Genomic DNA, 16,487 nt, shown 5'->3' on the forward strand with positions numbered 1-16,487 from the left:
CACACACCAAACATTTTTTCCCTGAGTAAACACCACCATAACTAGTGCAATCTTTTTTCAGCTTCTTTGATTCCTGCTTCTTTGTTACTGTGAGCTCTCTTAGATGTTGAAAGGCGCACCTTTGCAGCCAGGCGTTTGACAGCCTCCTCCCTGTGCCGCTGCATCTCGGGAGTTCCTGGGCAACTGCTGGTCCTCAGTGTGTTGGCAGCACTGGATGGTGGAGTGGGCTGTGGAGGCTGGCTGAGAGGAAGTTCTGTGCTTTGTCCTGGGCCAGCTGGAAGACATGCACATGGTCACCAATATATAAAGTTATTACATTAATATAAACTAACATCTCTCTATATATGTATATGCTAGCATTAATAACATTAGTTGTGTGTGAGGGCATTCTTTTGTAAGGTAAATGTAATATTAGTCAACTTGATTTTATATTGCCAACGAATATATAATTACTTCCCTCCCACACTTTGCAAGCTAATGTTGAAATGAAATTATAATAACATTAGCTAAACACGAGCAGTTAATGTAGTGCTCACATCCAAAGGCAAATACTAAAACTAATTACTTTTCGGGGAGGCGCTGGGACTGTTGGAGGCGATCTGACGCATGCGTCCTCCATGGCAGCTCAGCGCCACAAGTCGGGAGATGATGGCCGTCTTCCCATACCCCACGCTGCCCACCACCACAGCACCGTGGTTCTCTGTGGACTCGCCGGCCTTCAGGACATCTTCCAGATGCTGAAAGAGCCAATCTCGGCCCACAAACACAGAATCTGTGGTGATGCTGGGAACCTCGAACAGCAAAGGTTTGAGCATGATGTCCACGGGTTTGTAGGGAGCAAAACGCGCTGAAGGAAACGGGAAAAGAAATGAAACAGATTAAAATTGTTTACACTACTTCTATTTTTTTTCCCCATGTCTCCGGGAAGTTAACAAATGATTACTTCTTTTAAATGCTGGAAACTTTACTGTAATAAATCGTTTTCCGTTGCAGTTAACCTACAAACATGCTTTGAGCATCTCCCGCATTCTTCTTCCCAGAAGGAGCCACATACATGAAAAACCCTGAACACTGTAGAGGATACATTTTCAATTAAGTGGAATCAGAGTGAAGACCTGAAAGAGGACTCTTATCTGGTCTACTTCAGCACTAATTAGATCTCATAACACTTGTTAACTAACATCACTAAATGACTGCTACCTTTAGTGCTAATGCACCTTTCAACATTACAACTATCACTGCTGTTAGCTGCTAGTGTTTTCACCTTGCGAGTTTGCCTGTGTTCACAAAAGCCTATTGTAATTGGAGGGGCAGTTGAGAGTGTTTATATTGGCAGGTGTAGGTCTGTTTATGTTTCTAGTGCCCTACAATGAAACCAAAAAGCGAACGAGCTGGTTCTGAGACACTTGAAATGATCACCACCTTCTACTATACCAGCAAAATAAGTACAGTGTTTGAAAAACTCTAACTTGAGCAAAAGGAGTATCGACGGGAACTAGAAAAAGAGTTATCTTTTATTAACCTCTCTTTATTGGATCCCCTTAGATTTCAAATCCATCTTCTTGAATATAAAGCCCCTAATGACCATGACTTGCTTTTTCAGTATCCTAAGCCGGAATGACAAGCAGAGGCTAAAGCTGCTTCGCTCCTGTGGAACCAGCTGGCTGTTTAGGGTTGGGAGCCAAACCCAATCTCTAATTTTAAGATTAGCCTCAAAACCTTTCATAGATTTATAGTTAAAGCTCGCTCAGCTAACGTCTGAATCACCCCTTACTTATTATGCTGCGACAGGCCTTTGCTTTCAGGAGGCCTCACATGGTGCACCGACATCCTCACCTCTTCTCCATTTCATTGTTCATGCATGTCAGTTTGTGTATTCTCTCTCCCACAGTTGAAGCTTTTCTCCTTCTCATCTTTTTTTCCCCTTTCTTTTCACTCTCCTCTCATGGCAATCAAACGAGTGCTGCTCATCCCGAGTCTAGTTCTGTCGGAGGGTTCGCCCAGTCAAAAAGGAAGTCACTAAATGTTGCTCAAATCAGAACTGTAAGGTCCTCAGCGTACTAGGTTGAGTTTCCTAAGATGGCACATGTTGGGATTTTTGCAATATATGAATACAACTGCAATGAACTGCACTGAAATGTTGACCTACTGTTGCAAAATTTAGGTAAAGGTGGTGCCATCACACCCAAATCTGAAAAACAAATACCATAAATCATATAGATAGGGCTGGATCAGCTGACCCTGAATCCTCCCTTAGGTATGCTGCAATAGGTGTAGGCTGCTGGGGGATTCCCATGATGCGTTGAATATTTCTTCTTCAGTCACCTTTCTCCCTCAAGATGTGTTAATAGACCTCTCTGCACTGAATCATACTTGTTATTAATCTCTGGCTCTCTTCAACAGCATGTATGTTATCCTGTCTTCCTTCTCTCTCTCCAACCGGTTGCTACAGATGGCCGCCCCTCCCTGAGCCTGGTTCTGCCAGAGGTTTGTTCCTGATAAAAGGGAGTTTTTCCTTCCCACTATTTCCAAAGTGCTTGCTCATAGAGGGTCATATGATTGTTGGGTTTTCATCTGTATGCGTTATTGTAGGGTCTACCTTACAGTATAAAGTGCCTTGATGCGACTGTTGTTGTGATTTGGCGCTGCATAAATAATACTGAATTGAGTTGAACTGAATCTCCCATAAAATTTATAGAAAAGAATCCAATTGTTTAAGATTGTTGCGTATGTACGAATTCATGTAGAAAAAACCTGCTCAGAACCACTGACCATATGCTTATGTATCAGCTTCATGTTTGAGACTGAGTGAAAATGAAAGAGGACATTTTCAAAAGGAAGACTAAATAGTCTGAGTATATATCCAGTGATGACTTATTCAGTAATTCATGTTCCCATGAAATATTTAATCTGCAGGATCTCTCAGAGGATTCAAAACACATAACCAAGATAAAAGTTAGCTGGGAAAAAAGGCATGATTTAAAAGCCAAAAAAAGGCTTTTGAGGATAATGTTAATACCCATAAGTGCTGCATTGTTTACATTGCAGTGTTCAAGTATTTGCACAGTTTTGTTGTTGGCTCTGCACTCAGACGTGGTACTTTGGAAACTTCAGAACTACCGTTGGCTGCCTATTAACTTCAGGGTTTTTCAGAGTCATACCACATAACATTATCCTATGTACTGCGATATTTTACACGTTTATTTTACAAATATCTCCCCTGAGTGCCTACAGCAGTAGTATGAATAGCCCAGTCACCTTTAGCGTCCTGAGGGGGCCTTCCTCCTGTATTATGCCAGGGTAGGCGAATGGATGTCCGGAGGGGGGTATTGCGCTGTTCATCAAGAAAGCTCAGGTCTTCAAGCTTTGTGGAACTGGTGGCTGTAGACAAGAGAGAAGACATACACACACACACACAAAGAGTGAAGCTGACAGTCTAGTACCTCCCGAGTACATTTGTCATCACAACTATAAAGAGAAAGACAGAAACACACTAGAGTAAAACCTTGTGGCACTTATGCCATGTCTGAGGGTGGATGAGTGAGGAAAGAACAAAGCCAGTGCGCTCTGACATTTGCAGGGGCAGTGTGAGCAGCTACCAGCATATACTGTGGCAGGAAGAATAGCAGTATTCTAAAGTCAAGAGCAATATGCACCGATTCTCTTTGATTTGAGCTGACAGCTGGACACGATATAGCAATGAGAGGTCCATCCCCACAAGCACGCCTGCTAGGCTGTACGGAGAGGGCAGATTACCTTTACCTTTCATAAAACTACAACGAGTTATAGAAATGCTTCACCGCGGGTTTGGCACTCATCACTGTCAATCTACAGGACGCACAGGTGTAATCTCAGGACTTTTGTGTACTACAAACTACAATATCTGTAAGTCATTTGACGTGAAATGAAATAATAAAATTAATTAAAACCAGATCACAACTTGAGTTGTTATGGAGTTCAAATCTACTGAGATTTCATTAGGATTTAGCTTCATTTTGAAGCAGAGAGAGAACAAGTCTCAAAGCAGGCAATGATTTCCATCCCCAAACACAGGATATCTCCTGAAACTACTAGTCTACAGATTAAAACCACTTGATGAGCCAGTGATTACAACTCAGCTTTTAATTTGAAGTCTAAGACACGGTCTGTTAACATAATAAAAATGTGCATTAGTGCGGTGAGGCCTCTCCTCCAACTGCTGCTCGTTTTTCAACTATGCTATCGCCGTTGCGATCCACGCTCTCCTGGGCTTAGTGAAGAGCAGAATCAAAGCCTCTCTTCTTCTTCTTTATCAATATCAGCTGGGAAAGACTGTCACTAACGCTCACTTCACTCCCTCACTCGGTCGCTAACTTACTCTCCAGAATGTCCCGCTAATTAAAACCGGTCTGCTGGCAACGGGAACTGAGGAAGCTGCCATCAACGCAACTTTGACTGGAACAGGAGAAGGGCCTGATGTTACTTTTACTGCAGTGCATTGTGCATACACAAACATCTACACTGGATAAAGCTTAAGGAATTGCAAACAAAGAGAAAAGAAAACAATAAAAGCAAACGCGCATGACCTGGAAGACCTTTTGCTGTAAAGCAAATGCCACTTTTCATCAGCTACAACTACTTACATCTAAGACCAAAGCAAGGAAGGATGGTGGGAATTCTCAAAGCCCTCTCTATCTCCCCAGTGACGAGATACTTGGGCAGGCATACAGTCAAGTAGGCAGGGTGTAAACTCACAGCTAAATCTCTGGAGAGTGTTCCCAGTGGACGAGGGCACAAAAGCGATTCCTCCACCCCGGTGCTCCCATGCCGGCACTCTGGCAGCCGAGCCGAGTGCTTGGCTGCTTCCTCTCTAGTGTTCAGTCAGTCACAGCACCCACAGCATTAGGCACTTGCTAAATGAACGCGCTGCCTTCCAACAGAGCATCACCCTCTCTACAATTTTAACACGTATGCGTACATCATCTCTGTCCACATGCTGCACGTACACACACACACATAAATAACTCGGTATGCAAGCAGCAGAGGGGGAAATTGAGAATATTAGAGGAAATATAAACGGAAAACCAAGAGATTCACTTCGCAGTGGTTGATTAAAGTTTGTTATCCAACGGCTGCAGTATTAATCAACAATCCAGACTGCACAGAGATGGGGTTAAAAGAGGGGAATGTGGAAAAAAATGAAGGCGAAAAAGCAGCAGACTCATAAATGAGTGCAACAAAGAGTATCACGTGGATTTTGTGGGAGGTATGGACAAGACTCAAAAGAGAATAAAGAGAAAAATCAGCTTTATGCAACAAATCGCCACTAAATCCTCATGCTGACACAGGAGGGCCGCAAGATGTCAGTCTATTTTCCCCCCTTCCTTCTTTGGTTTGCATGGAATAAAAGAAATAGCACAGTAGAGCTTTATTCAACAGACACGTAATACCGAATTTGACTTGCTAAAGGAGCTGCATAGCTGCATAGACTCCTTGATTCACGTCCGTGGCAGACAGCGCACCCAGCACCATAACTACATTTCTCTTTTGTTGAGTCGTTATCAACATTTTTTCCCAAGGCCAAGATTTCCCACACGATTCCTCCTCATCCCTCAAATCCTCCCCTTCATTTCTTCTCCTCTTTTTACTCCCGAGTTCCCTCCTATTCTTCCTCACCTCTACTCATTGATAAAACATACATATGATACCTTGAAGTCTGCACTTGCAGTCACTTTGAAGCTGCACAAATGTGTCAAGACTGTATTCTGATGAAAATGGGATTCTTTTTTCCTCGGGCAGATCTGCCCTTTGAAAACCCCCTGTTCTGTGTTTCCCATGACAGAACAGAGAAGAGGACTGAGCTCCTTTGCTCTAACCACCCCCACCCTCCCTCCCCAACTTGACTCCCTCTCGCCTCCTTACAAGGTGAATCTACTAAAGAGGAGAAGGGAGTCAAATACTCCCTTCACATATCTTCCTGTTTTTATAGTAGCCAGTTACACTTTACCCATTTTGTGATTTTGTATGAATAAATCAGTTCTTGGCTGTTCTCGGCTTATAGCCAATGCAAATACCCATTTTCCTTTTATTTGGTTTGATTTTGCTGGTATAAACACGCCTTAATAGCTTTTCATGACGAACGTTTGAACATTCAGACACAAATGAGAAAATCTGATCCCTCATATCGATAAACGTTGTTTTATTTGCAAAGAGGCTGATATCAGCACGCACTGATGTTTGGTCCATTTGTCTGCCTATTACTCCTAAGACCCGAACTCTTCCACAGCATGCATTTTTAATTTCTCTTTGATATTTGGTCACATTGGGGCCCGATGAATGTAAAAACAAAGAATTACCAGATTTTCTTTTTAACCTTATTTTTGTTTTTTTTGAAAAATAAGAGCCACATATGAGGATATTAGTTTAAAATTTTGAGAGAACAGTAGCAGTATAATGTCCTCATAAGTGGATATCAGGCCCTTGTAGAGCAGAATTGAGTATTTTGGTCTAAATAACCCAAAATGTGATGTGGTAAATATTAAGGGATAATTATTATTGTAATAATTGCATAGCCTTATGCTAAGATCAACAACATTTACTTTAAAAAAAACAAACCACCACTGTAACTGCTCCATAAGCTATTTCATATATATAAATGCCTCTGTGGTTAGCTAACGCTCTGTTCCTTTTAAGATTGGGCATTTGATAAGCCCTAATCTGTCAATGGAGTGCCGAGCACAATTTTAAAAGGGGCTTTCAAACGGATTGATCTGTAACAGATTTTATTTTTCTCCTGCTGTGACAGCTGGACCAAACAATTCTCTGAAAAAAGGGCACGTTAGAAGATGTCTCTGTGACCTTTTCATGCTCGAGAAAATGAATGGGCTTTCTTTCCTCTTTTTGTTTTCATTTTAAACTCTGCACTAAACAGATCAATATATACATGAAGCCAGAAGCAGAAGTGACTCCCGTGTCTACCTGGAGACATCGCACACACTGTTGGCATGTCTTTAAACATGATCACACAGCCTAAAACAATACAATAGACCACATGGTCTCAGAAACTACCGGGAAAGACAGCAAATGAGAGCAAATGAGATAAATCAGTGTGAGATTATTAAATTTAAGGGCTACGCCACTTTATGAGTTTGTAATTACTGTGTGACCTTTGCAAACATCTTTAAATCATAGGTTGTATTTATGTGGAAAAGGTTAAGATGATTTTAGTCGTTCTAATAAAACACAAAAGCATTCAGATGTTACCTCATCAGTGTTTTAGTAGACAAACAACATATCCTCGAATTTGCCTGTCAGCAGTCCACAGTCTTGGCTCCGTTATCATTCGTGAAGAGAGCCCGGCGCACGAGCTTTGCCAGAGGAATGTATGACTTTGGAGTACAAGCGAGCAATGAGTGCGCCATACCTGACTTTGTCTCAAACCACAAAGCTCTGCTGAATAGCTAAACACCACACAAGCATTGTAGCACCATTCCTCCGCCACAGTGACCCTCACTCAAATCTCCCTGTCTGAGAAACCCAACCACAAGCAGCTCAGGCTAAGATTTCAAAACCATGGAATTCCAGTGGCCAACACTAATATGGCCCTTTGACTCTGTAAGCCTTTATAGAGGAAAAAAGAAAAAAGCTCAACTCCAATTACTCAAAATTAGGATTCTTATAAACTGAGTATATCACCTCAGAGAGGAGGTGAAATTCCATCAACAACTCTAGTTTATACAGAAGATCTTACAATAGAGGCGACAGATAGATGTAAATAGTGGATTGCAAATAATAAAACAAAGAAAACACCAGAGCATAGAGTTAATTTACAAGTGCTTATTACTAATCCTGATGCTGAAATTTGACATCAAGTTTAATTTACCACAGCACTGCTTTTTGGTTTGATGGAACTATTTGGGGGAAACAGGGCAGACTGGCTTCACTTTCACAGAAACTGATATAGAGAAGTTCACAAAGCACCTGGAAGCCCGGGAAAAAGCTGTTCCCATTTATTTCAGGCTCTTAGTGCATCTTACACCCAATGCACCTGCCACGTTTGTTAGATTTAATGAACAGCTGTTGTAAACATGATTACACGTAGATTATTTCACGTATTAGATCTTTAAATGCAATATTTCGATGCCAGATGAAAATCAGTAACAATTTTAACAACCTTTTAAATCTGCCTCAGCAGCAGTTTCCTTTAGGAGGTGGACAGTAATATACAATCCCTAATATAAAGCTCTGCTAAAGACAAATCTAAATGAATTCATGTTGTTCTTGTAACATTTGTGCAATTTGTCACAGGACATGTTGGCACCAAAAAGTGGCGCTCCCACCAAAACCTAGGGACACCCACGCTACATGCAACATCAAGGCAGTGCAAACGACAGTTCTCAGCAATATGCAGACATTCCTTCTACATAATTACGGAGACTTCAAGAGGCCCAGCAATGCATCTGTTGATCGGCATCAGACAGATGGCCAAAATACACTCTGACACTAAGAAAGTGTGACCTTTGTCCAACAACGAGCCATTTTACAAACAACTGTCTGGTGAGTCTTGATTTCTGCTGTGACACTTGAATGCTTAAGGTGAGAATTTAGCTTAAACAACATGAAAGCATTGATCCATTCTTGGTGGTGGTTCTCTGCACTTTTTAGCCTGTTAGTACCAACTGAACATGGTTTTAAATGCCACAGGCCACCTGGGTATTGTTGCTAACCATGTCGATCCCTTGTGTCCAAAGTGTACTCATCTTCTGTCTATAAAAACGAGTTTACAGTACTCACTCTACCTCCACAGTCACCAGATCTCAATCCAATAGAGCACCTTTGGGATGTAGTGAAACAGGAGATTCACATCATGGATGAGCAGCAACTATATCATGCCATAATTTCAATCACTCTGAGGAATGTTTCCAGCACCTTGTCTTTTTGGTGGAGATAATCATAAGATAAAATTAAAAACTAATAGCAATACTGTAGCATGAAGCAATTATGCCCTAAATGAACTCATGATTATTTGTTTGCTTCTGCCTTTAATCTCTGTGCTCCTATTTAATATCTATCAATAAAATAAAGAGAAATTTATAGATTAACCAGACAGCTCATTATCTCAGATGCTGTTTCACAAACACAGGACAAACAATAGTCACCAAGGTTCTGGCACAGAATGAATGCACTAATGATGAATACATATTATGTTTCGTCGTGGTAGCTTCTTTTCTCTCATTGCTTCTTTAGACTCGTTACTTTTTGGGGGTTTTTACCGAATACAATTTCCTTGAACAGAAGTGCCGTCTCTGCTATGCTGTGACCCCAAGAAAGATTTTACACTGTGTGACGAAACCCTGGGAGAGAGCATCAAGGACGCGATGAGACAACTTCATTTATGGCCTGAACCAATCTAAGGTGCGTGTTCTGCCGGTCTCAGAGGGCAACACTGCATAACTATGACATCAGCCCATAAACTCTGGGAGGACAGACAGACACAAGCACACCGGTGCTCACACGCAAACCAACACACATAAACAGCCAAACATTTTCTGGTCTGTTAAGCTTTATGAGCCACTGTGCGCCTGGACCGTCCAGGTTTATGTCACACACAATAATGATGAGATGTAAAAATGGTACGGACTCTTGGAACAATAGAATCATCAGGGAACAACACATCCAACTGTGGGCTGCAGAAAATATCAAAGCAGTGGCCACTGTGTAAAATACATGCGCAAGCTATGAGCTATGGTATGCAAGGAAATATCAGTACCGTGAGCCTACCATGTACTACTCCTTACTTCTTCTATAGCTTGTCCTCATCCCATCTTACTCCATTACTGCCTTCACAAGTTAAATTGCTTACCTGCTTCTAATTGTAAGGGCCTAGAGTGGACATTACACAGTTGCATTTCTCTGGTATGTTGAATAGGAACTGGGACTAGATTTTATCAAAGAGAGAAAACAGTCTAGAAGTAGACACACGGGAACTGTTACTATATTTCATCAAGAATAAACCCAAGGGAGGCAGGAGTCAAGTATCTGAACTTCAAAACATTGGCAGCTGCTACATACAGACTAAAGAGGTAAAGCAAAACAACATATTCAAGGAAGATTCTAGAGGAAAAAGTCTCATGAGGTCTTTTAAACTTTGAGTCGTCTCTGTCTAGGCCAGGTGTTTGACCTGAGTCACTCATGTTTTTATGCTTCTTTTCACAGCTCAGCCCAGGTTGCCCCTGCTGTGATTTTCCCTCACTGGCAGAATTGTCTGCTTTCAAAATTCAATGTAACAAACATTTCATCTGTGCTCTAAACTGTTTGTCTTTTCTTCTCTTTCTGTTTGCTCCTTTGAGTTGGACTCTAATGTAGTCTCACTCTTTTGTTTCTACAGCCTTACAGTTAACATTAGTGATGTGCGGATCGATCCTGAAATATCGATTCCTCCGATACCAATCATTTATGTTCTAGAATCGATTCTCACATTAAAATATCGATATTTTAGTAATTTAGAGTAAATTTGTAGTTTATCATTAACAGCAACACAGTGGAAAGAAACTATAACATTCGGATTGCCTACATTCAAAGGAACTACTTCCTCTTCCGCCTTTCATAGTCATGTGCGAAATACGGCTGTTTAAATGTCTCGCAGCCCCTTGGCGTGCGCACTCACAACAATGGCTGAGCGTAATTGTGCGGATGTATTTTACCTCCACAAACAGCTGAGCCGTGGTTTGCAATAAATGTGGCAAAAAAAGTGAGGTGTTGTGGCCATACTTGCCAACCTTGAGACCTCAGAATTAGGGAGACATTCAAAAGGGCTGTTTGGGCGGATAAATATATTTTACAGGGTTTATTTATTGGATAAAATACGTTAAATGTGACCGTTATTATTGGCCGGCCCGGAAACAGCGGGGGTGTCCAAATTCAGAGGCTGCTTCCACCTGAGGACCGGCCTTCGCGGTCTAAAGAAAGCCGGGTAGTACGTCACGAGCTCCCTCGGTGGAGTGAAACTCTGCCGTCTGCTCCTTGCTGTCTAAAATATAACACTGACGTAAACTCTTCTGTTTAATCAGTTTTCTGTTTGACGTTTATTCAGCTGTGTGAAAACCCCGGAGGAACCCTCCCGAGGGAATAATAAAGTTTAATTTAATTTAATCTAATCTAATAACTTTAATCTCAGCCAACCGATTTACTCACGAACAAATAAAACACTGAAAAAGCCAAACAAGAACATTTTTAAGTTATCAAAGTGACTTGTACATCATGTTTAACCCGAGTGGTGAAAGACCGCGGGGGTTTGAAGACGATGTGTCGGTCGGCTCAGATATTTGAAGTTTACACAGCTACATTCTCACCTGAAAATATGTTAAAAGTTTTTTTGCGACCCAGAAAGAGAAATAAGAGTGATATTAAAACTAAGTCGCTGCCGTCATTGTTGGAAACTGGAATTGGCTGGGCCGCGCTATGAATTCTGCGATATGGTTTTTCAACTTTGTTGTCCGGGTGGAAAATCTGGAGAAAGGTGGGATTCTCCCGGAAAAATCGGGAGGGTTGGCATGTATGGTTGTGGCAACATCACTAACCTTGTCAAACACCTCAGAGTAAATCATATCACAAAATATGACGAGCGTATGTTGAGGCGAACTGAAGAGGAGGAGAGGGACAGGTGCTGCTAGGGTGAGAGTCTCTCACGGAGTCCTTTAGTCCTCCAGGCAGGCAAGGTGTTCAAATAGCACACAACTTTAGTTTTTTTATTTCTATATGATGAACTCTGCATTATTAAGTGATAAGAAGAAGGTATTCTGATGTCCTGTAATCATTATGACGCTATAATTTGAGATACAATAAATAAAATCCGTTTTGTACAAAGTATCGGTATCGGATCAGTATCGTCGATACCACCCTGAATATTACTTGGTATCGGATCGGAAAGGAAATCAGTGGTATCGCACATCACTAGTTAACATACCACTCTGGTCCGTCAACGTTTATTCAAGTGTACATTCATTCTATCAACAAGCATGGGCAGCCCTGCTAATTATGGAGTAAAATCATTAGCATAAGCTTGCATTAACATTTGAGCCATAAAATATACTCCTGATTAGTTCAAGATTCACTTACGTGTCAAAATACAGATGCACCGAGTCTATGTCCATGCGGAACATGTACACGGCGGTGCAGGCAAATAGTCGCAATCAAACTTATAGCTACATGCTAATATGTTGCTAGTGTGAAGTATGTCAGGGAAAGCTGGGTATAATTCTTTGTGCCTCTTTGCAATAGCAGAGCACTTTATTTTCAACTAAGTGTGAGAAGATCTTGCAACTTACTGCAGCTTGAGGGAAAGTTTGATCATGTCTTTTGTAATAAAAAATAATATTTTGCATTTGAAAGGTAATTTTTTTGGGGGGGGGGGGGGGGGGTCCTGCGCATCTCTAGTCAAACCTGTCCAGGGCGTACCCCACTAGGATAAACTGCAGGCAACGCCTCCAACCCTGAATGGGATAAGGAGTAAAGAAGGGAGGTGGGTGAGTGAGTGGATGATAAAAGCTGTACATGACTCATACTGTCAGCTTAGCTACAAACTGCATTTAGGCAAAATTATATATAGGAAAATGCTAAACGTACTGCTGTTTGATTCACCAAAAATAGGCCGAGGTCAAAAGCAATAAGGTATGAGGAGACCTGGGAATAGTATGGGTGAAAAGACATAAGGGAAAAGGGGGTGAAGGGGGAAATATCAACAACTGTGACAGCTGTGTGGATATGGTAAGCTGAACCACAACAGGGAGGCTCCAGGGCAGGAATGCAGAACAGATCAGCCAGACCGGAGCGTGTGCTTAGGTTTGACATGGCGAGGCAGTGGCGAGCCACACCACACAGCAGCTGTCTAATCCCAAACTTCTGCCTTGATACTCCTGTTCTGAAAAGCACAGTCCGTTCTTTGAACTATTGACTTCTTATTTCTTCTAAACCTACTACAGATGCTCTCACTCTTCGGTGTCTATCACTCGCTTGGATTAAACTGACATGCCACATGTCAGCCTCTGGCACAGGTCGTATCTCACGGTTACGATCTTGACAGGCAACACAATGCAGTCACAGATGAAAAGTATACAGAGCATTTCCTGTATACTTCTTGAGCTCCAGATGTCAAGACCTCAAAAACCAAGGAGTCTTACCTGCTACAGAGTTTGGCCTCGGCATCATGAGGGAAGCTGATGTCTGTGGCGGGTACGCAATGGGTCCCTCAGGTGAGTGACTTGGAGGGTGTGGTGGCCCTGGAGCACCCGCAGATATGTTAGGGTGCTGCTGGTCTGTCCTGGATGGGGTGTCTGCAGGTGTTGCTGTGGCACTGCTGGAGTCTTCTTCGGCCACAGGAGAGCAGGTGTCCGCCCGCACGCTCTGTGCCAGGCCATGGCGACCGCTGCCTCTTAGGCTGCCATCTTTACTCCACTCCAGGCTGGAGCCGCTGCGGTCATCATTCTCTGAAGAACTAGTGATGGTGGCTGAGAGCAGATTTAAATTTAAAAAAAAAAAAAAAAAAAAAAAAAAAGAGAGAGAGAGAGAGAGAGAGAGAGAGAAGGGATTTTCAGCAAGTGAGGGAGGTGAAATGAGGGGAAGAGGCACAAGATATATCTGAGTAATGGTCTTTATGTGCGATGAACATTTATCCGTCTTAATCTCTAGTGAGACACCGAGCTGTAATGGAACTTTCAGCTTTGAGTGGCTTGGTGGTTTTGCTGATTGCCCTATCAACAGTTCTCAGAAGCTCATTTTATATTTACAGCGATCGTCTTCCTATACTCGTGAAACTCGGAAAGTAATATTGCACAGATTTATAGAACGTAATGTATTGTTATTGTTAAGAATCAGCGTTTGAATGATTTGGAATCATCCAGTGCAAACAGCAACTGCAACTGCAACAACTAGTCGGAGGGGAAAATGCAAAAGAGCAGGAATAACAATATAAAACCAAACATGGACATTTTTTTTTTACCCCTTCAGTTTAGACAGGTGTCTCTTCTAGAAGAAGAACTCCTTTAATCTCCCCTCGAGCCAACACAGCGACCTACCACAATCTTAAAAGCAAAGGAAAGGACTAACTCTCCATGATGACAGGCAGCTGGATACAGGAACATCAGCACTGTTAGTGGACTGGAGCCGGCCAGCCAGCTGGCCATGTTTGCATCACACACTACTAATCTGGATTTCATAATGGCGCAGCACGTTGCATCACCACTAATATTAATACAACAAACACATCTTGGACCCTGTGATTCCTGCGCTGGTTTCCTGGGCAAACATGAAGTCCTCTCATGGCAGCAGTCACGATAAACCCTGCTCGGACCACGGCATTAAAAGTCATCGTGATCTGACTGGCTAAACTACAGGACCTTGCTAAGAAGAATATGTAATTATTTATTCAAGCTTAGTGAAAATTTGAATTTTTATTTTATAAACAACTACATGCAGTCAAGTCCAGGCCCCTCGTGAAGGACCTTCTGAGGGAGCTGTTTTGTAAATGTTAAGACATTGCAAAGTCTCACTAATTCCATCAAGGAGCTTTTAATGCAAAACAAAGCCAAATTAATGTGCTTCTGAAATCAGAGTCAAAGTGAAACTTCAAAGAACAGAGAACATTAATCACAGGCATCAGTCTGACTTGTGGACGCACTGTGACTTTGTTCTTTCTTTTCCTTCCTGCACAATTTTATTAAGGAGTGTGGGTGGGATGTTGTAGACCAGTGGTACTTTACACCCCCTTCCCAAAAACACTCCACCCGCCCACTCAAGTACATAGCAGACTAGCATGCCATAGTCACCGATGTAACAATTTAATTTAACATCACTCTGCTGCAGATTTAAAAGCCCTCTGCTGCAGATACAGCTCAAGAATCTGCTGTTAGCAGTGAAGCAGCCAGTCAGTCACAGCTTCAAAGGATAGCTAAACACAGCTAATTAGACTCGAAAATTACATGCACATGGCATTTCATAGTTTGTAATGGGTGTACAATAAAGGGGTCGTAGAATTAGGGATCAAGAAAGGAAAACAAGCTGACCATAGTTATAGCACATGCTGCATTTCTGCAAAACTGTGTTCTGTCCGTTTCAAAGTTCAGGTGTTTGATAGTTGCTCATAACGTCTTCATTACTGACAGATTTTGATGCACAACTAGTGTTACTTTCTGCATGTCTGTGTGGGTCTGTGGGTTTGAGCAGCTAATGCACCCTCCCAGCAATCTGTCTGTGACCACAGCAAAGAGCTGAGAGAGACGGAGGCACCGATTTCCATTAAGAACTGGGTTTTATGCAGCATGACTTTACTTCATACCAGCTCGTTTCGCTAACTTTCCTGAAACCTGCTTACTGAAGTTAACAACCACACTTGCAGAGATGGCATTCTCTCACAAAACTCATTTTGAGTTAACTAAAGTAACGTAATTGCGTGCAACTGACAGCAACACATTTGGCACCAGTGCACATCTTATCCTGGGTGGTGTCAAAGCTGCAAGCTGGAAGATACTATATCGCAGCTTACATAAATTATTCAGCACGTTAGCAATGATATTGCTTTGGGGGGCAGAATGACTGAATCATGGTAATCATTTATGTCAACTCTGGAGTATTGGAAATCCAAATTGTTGTGTTGGATCTTGCTTTGGCATGCATTACTTTCTCCTGCATAACTATAATTTTCATCAGCAAGTCCGATATTCTTATTAGTTCAAGAATATCTGACAAAGATAAGGGCAAGGGAAAAGTTTAAAATCTGGCACCCTGTCCTCTAGTCTAGGAGTGCAGTCAGGGGAAAAAAAAAAGGGGGGGGGGGGGGGGGTTCAACAGTGGATAAATACAGCATCATAGAGTTACAATTTGCTATTCATTCCTCACTCAGAATGGAATCCCAGCATTTTTATAGGCACTGGAGGCTTTGTGAGTAGAAACGGCAGTTGAATTAATGCATCAATAGACTATGCCATCTTCCTGTCAGCTTGAGTAAATCCCCTGACGTCTTTTAGGGCTATTACTACAGATACAGCACAACGTCACACTGTGGCAACTGTCACCTTAACGCCGTCTCATGCCGATACAGCTCTGTCTAAACCCAATGACGTACATGGGGAAGGATGAATATAATGTGACACAGATGGTATTCGATCCCAAAAGGTTTCACACAACGAGTAGTGACTGACACTGCACAGGTGTGTTTTCTTTGTTCTAACTCATAGTGCAGATGAAGCAAGTCAGATTGCAAATTAAAATTAGAAGAGCTTCACAGGAAGTGATTAGTGATTATAAGCAATGCTGCAAAGGGGACTGGGTGTCCATGCTAAAGTGCAAACTAATAGACTACTAAGGAATCAGCAGAGCTGTTGGTATTATTAATGTTCTCATCAAACCCAGAAACCAGTGCAGGCACTGGTAAGCTACAAGTGATAAATTGGAGGCTGGTGTTACATTTTTGTCATTGCTATGAGCTGTGCTACTAGTGCATCTCGCACCAAGCT

The 16,487-nt window shown here is 42.0% G+C and overlaps 1 protein-coding gene across 1 annotated transcript in view; it reads right to left on the bottom strand.

The window, feature by feature from the left end:
- Positions 1 to 13,479, bottom strand: part of LOC146634656 (protein TANC1-like) — a 32,545-nt gene extending 19,066 nt beyond the window's left edge. The window contains exons 1-4 of the mRNA XM_085349929.1: positions 13,158 to 13,479; positions 3,259 to 3,381; positions 566 to 847; positions 120 to 274 (exon numbers count right to left, since the gene is read on the bottom strand). Of these exons, the coding sequence (XP_085206055.1) occupies positions 120 to 274; positions 566 to 847; positions 3,259 to 3,381; positions 13,158 to 13,185 (588 nt within the window). The 5' untranslated portion in view covers positions 13,186 to 13,479. The remainder of the gene's footprint in view (positions 1 to 119; positions 275 to 565; positions 848 to 3,258; positions 3,382 to 13,157) is intronic.
- Between the last annotated feature and the right edge of the window lie 3,008 nt (positions 13,480 to 16,487).

This window comes from Diplotaxodon limnothrissa, linkage group LG3, assembly GCF_057381915.1.
Source record: "Diplotaxodon limnothrissa isolate DT_005_m linkage group LG3, D_limnothrissa_male_GT1.1, whole genome shotgun sequence".
NCBI lineage: Eukaryota > Metazoa > Chordata > Actinopteri > Cichliformes > Cichlidae > Diplotaxodon > Diplotaxodon limnothrissa.